This window comes from Arachis hypogaea, chromosome 13, assembly GCF_003086295.3.
Source record: "Arachis hypogaea cultivar Tifrunner chromosome 13, arahy.Tifrunner.gnm2.J5K5, whole genome shotgun sequence".
NCBI lineage: Eukaryota > Viridiplantae > Streptophyta > Magnoliopsida > Fabales > Fabaceae > Arachis > Arachis hypogaea.
The window spans coordinates 103,796,040-103,799,283 of NC_092048.1; the positions used below are offsets into that span (position 1 = coordinate 103,796,040).

Genomic DNA, 3,244 nt, shown 5'->3' on the forward strand with positions numbered 1-3,244 from the left:
CATAATGCCAAACAAAAGTAAGAGTTCCAAATCACATGGTAGTTACAACATGTAATTGAGAATGCAAGATAATTATATAGGTATATCCACAAATAGTTAATGTAAGAATGAAGCAAGAACATGATCAAACAGCGTGAAAAAAACAAATTCAAGAATCAATGACACTCAGTAATTAAAGAGTACAAGCTTAGTTTCAACTTGTGAAATCTGTTTTCAACAGAACCCAAAGTTTATAAAGCATAATAAGTTGATATAATTGGGTTAGAGAGGATCCATTCACTAAGCTTGTAGACTCAGACGAAAGTCACAGTAGTCATAAAATCAGAAATTTGAGTCACTTACAGACAAATCAAATCCCCATCAATGCATAAAAAATAAGTATCATATAAGAACAAGCATGGATTCTTAAAGACCTGACCCATAATTCATTCATAATCTCTTTGGGTCCTTTTAAGAAATACTTGATGTACATCATCCTACAATAAATAAAATGACACAACCAAGAGTTCGTCGCAACCAAATTCACAATGTTAATCATCAAAGCATCAAATAACAACATAAATAAAAATAATCAGCCTCATAACAGTCCAAATAATCTACATAAATTGAAAAACAAATTCAATCCCAGCTCGAGAACATAAAAGCATAGGCAAATATGTACAAGATACACTAATCCTAAAATGAACCTGAACATAAATTAAAACAAAAATTTAATTTAACCAACTAACTAATCAAAATTAACTAATGCAACATCAATCAAATTGAATAAAAAATAAAAACAAAAATGAAGTTAAACCTAGAACAGAGCAAATAAGAGCAAAGGAAAGGGAAGTTGCTGAATTGAGCAGCAACAGTGGCCAACGACTTAGGTGGCACCAGTGGTAGTAAACGAGCTGAAAAGTGAGACAAACAGGGATACCCTATTCTTGCACCGCCGCTGACTAGTTGGAGTGCGACAGAAGATGAAAGGAGGAAAGAGAGAAAGAGAAGAGAATAATGGGGAAGAAAATGGTGGTAGCGCCGATGTCAGTGGCTCACTGGAAGTGAGCTAACGAGATGGTTGTAGAAGCAGGAAGAAGAGAAGAAAAGAAGGGAAGGGAATAATGCGAGTGACTAAGGCTCGCACTCTTCTCTGATGTGAAAGAGGGGGGTCATGCGTACGCATTATCTATGCATACGCATGACATCAAAAACAAGGGCTTGAACATTTAACATTGTGCGTACGCACTGTAGTTGCATGATGCACACACAAATCACTTTCGACTCTCGTTTGGCATAGTGTGTACACACAGTACTCGCACGATGCTCACATAAAAATATTTTCATTCTGGTTTGGCATCGTGGGTATGCACAATACTTGCACGATGCTTGCAAAAAAATATTTTCACTCTAGTTTGGGATCGTGTGTACGCACAATACTCGCATGATGCTCAGACAAAAACATTTTCATTTTGGTTTGGCATCATGTGTACGCATGCTTTATGCGTACGCATGATATGGCAAGTTTTAGAGAATAATGGATACGCATGGGTCATGTGTACGCATGATTTTACTTAGCAATCTTTGCTTATTTTCATCAAATTAAACCTTGTGAGCACATAACAAACAACCAAAACAATGCCAAACTCTTCCAAATCTTAATTCCACTAAGAAAATCTAAGAAATGCAACTAAGAAGAAATAGAAAACTAGTACTAAACCATATACAAAGAGGAAAACTAGAAGATTATATCATGGTGGGGTGTCTTTCACCCAGCACTTTTCTTTAATGTCCTTAAGTTTGATGGGCCTGAAGCTCAATCCTTTGCACTGGGTCAATCTTCCAAGAGGAACACCTCAAATTCCTTGTTGTTCTTAGGTTGGCATAGTGATATAGCTTGAATCGATACCCATACGCCCTAAAAGTATTCTCATTTGATGGATAACGCAGATGAACCACACCATAGGACTTAACCTTTTCCAATTTGTATGGGCCATCCTACCTTGATCTTAGCTTTTCTGACATTAACCTCAACCTTGAATTATAAAGTAACACCAAATCACCACTTCTAAAGTTCTTTTACCAGATGTTCTGATCTTGTACTGCCTTGGTTTTCTCATTATAGATCTTGGAATTCTCATATGCCTCTAGTCTTAGGAATTCTAGTTCCTCCAATTGCAATTTTCTCTCCACACTCCCCTTCTGCATGCCCATATTGCACTCTTTTACCACCCAGTAGGCCTTGTGCTCAATTTCAACAGGAAGATGGTAACTTTTACTATAAATCAACTGAAATGGGCTCATTCTTATTGATGTCTTGTATGCAGTTTGGTAGGCCCACAAAGCATCTCCTAGCCTTGCACTCCAATTTTTTCTTTGGGGTTTTACCACCTTTTCCAGAATCCTATTGATTTTACAGTTTGAAACCTCAACTTGGCCATTTATAAGAGGATGACAAGCAGTAGCAACTTTATGAATCACACCATACTTCCTCATCAACGCCTCCAACTTCCTATTACAAAAATGAGTTCTTTGGTCGCTCACGATTGCTCGTGCAAATGAGGTTGTTCCTCACAAAGGAAACAACCGTGTTAGCATCATCAGTTTGGGTTGGAACTGCTTCCACCCATTTTGACACATAATCAACAACTAACAAAATGTATAAGAACCCATTTGAGTTTGAAAATGGGCCCACAAAGTCAATACCCATACATAAAAAATTTTGCAAAACAAGATTAGTTGTTGGGTATTTCATCCCTTTGGGATGCATTTTCAAACTTTTGGCATTGATGACAACTTTGGAAAAATTGATTTGCATCATTGAACAATGTTGGCCACCAAAATCCGCAATTCAAAACTTGTCGAGCATTTATTTGAGGGGAAAAATGGCCTCCACTCTCAGATGAGTGGCAAGATTGGAGAATGGATTGGAATTCGGATTCTGGCACACATCTTCTGATTACTTGGTCAGCTCCGCACCTCCACAAGTAAGGGTCATCCCAAATATAATACTTGGAATCACTCTTCAACTTGTCCCTTTTATATTTGAAAAAAATTGGAGGAAAGGTGTGAGCTACCAAGTAATTTGCTATTGGTGCAAACCAAGGAGTGTTAGGGGTAATTGCTCCCAAGGCAACCAAAGGAAATGAATCATCAATAGGAGTGAGATCTGATGTGGTGTTTTCAAGGCAGTTTAAGTGGTTCGTCAATAAGTTTTGCAATCCACTCCTATCTCTGATTTCCAAATCAAATTTTTAGAGAAGCA

General features: G+C 37.5%; 1 protein-coding gene across 1 annotated transcript; it reads right to left on the reverse strand.

Annotated features, from left to right (window-relative positions):
- Positions 1 to 2,058: 2,058 nt before the first annotated feature.
- On the reverse strand, positions 2,059 to 2,475 carry LOC112735191 (uncharacterized). The gene has a single exon (XM_025784759.1). It carries the CDS (start codon positions 2,473 to 2,475, stop codon positions 2,059 to 2,061), a length of 417 nt encoding a protein of 138 aa, XP_025640544.1.
- Positions 2,476 to 3,244: the final 769 nt, after the last annotated feature.

Excerpts from the sequence above, each read along its gene's own strand:
- LOC112735191 (XM_025784759.1), bottom strand. The coding sequence starts at position 2,475 with ATGAGGAAGTATGGTGTGATTCATAAAGTTGCTACTGCTTGTCATCCT.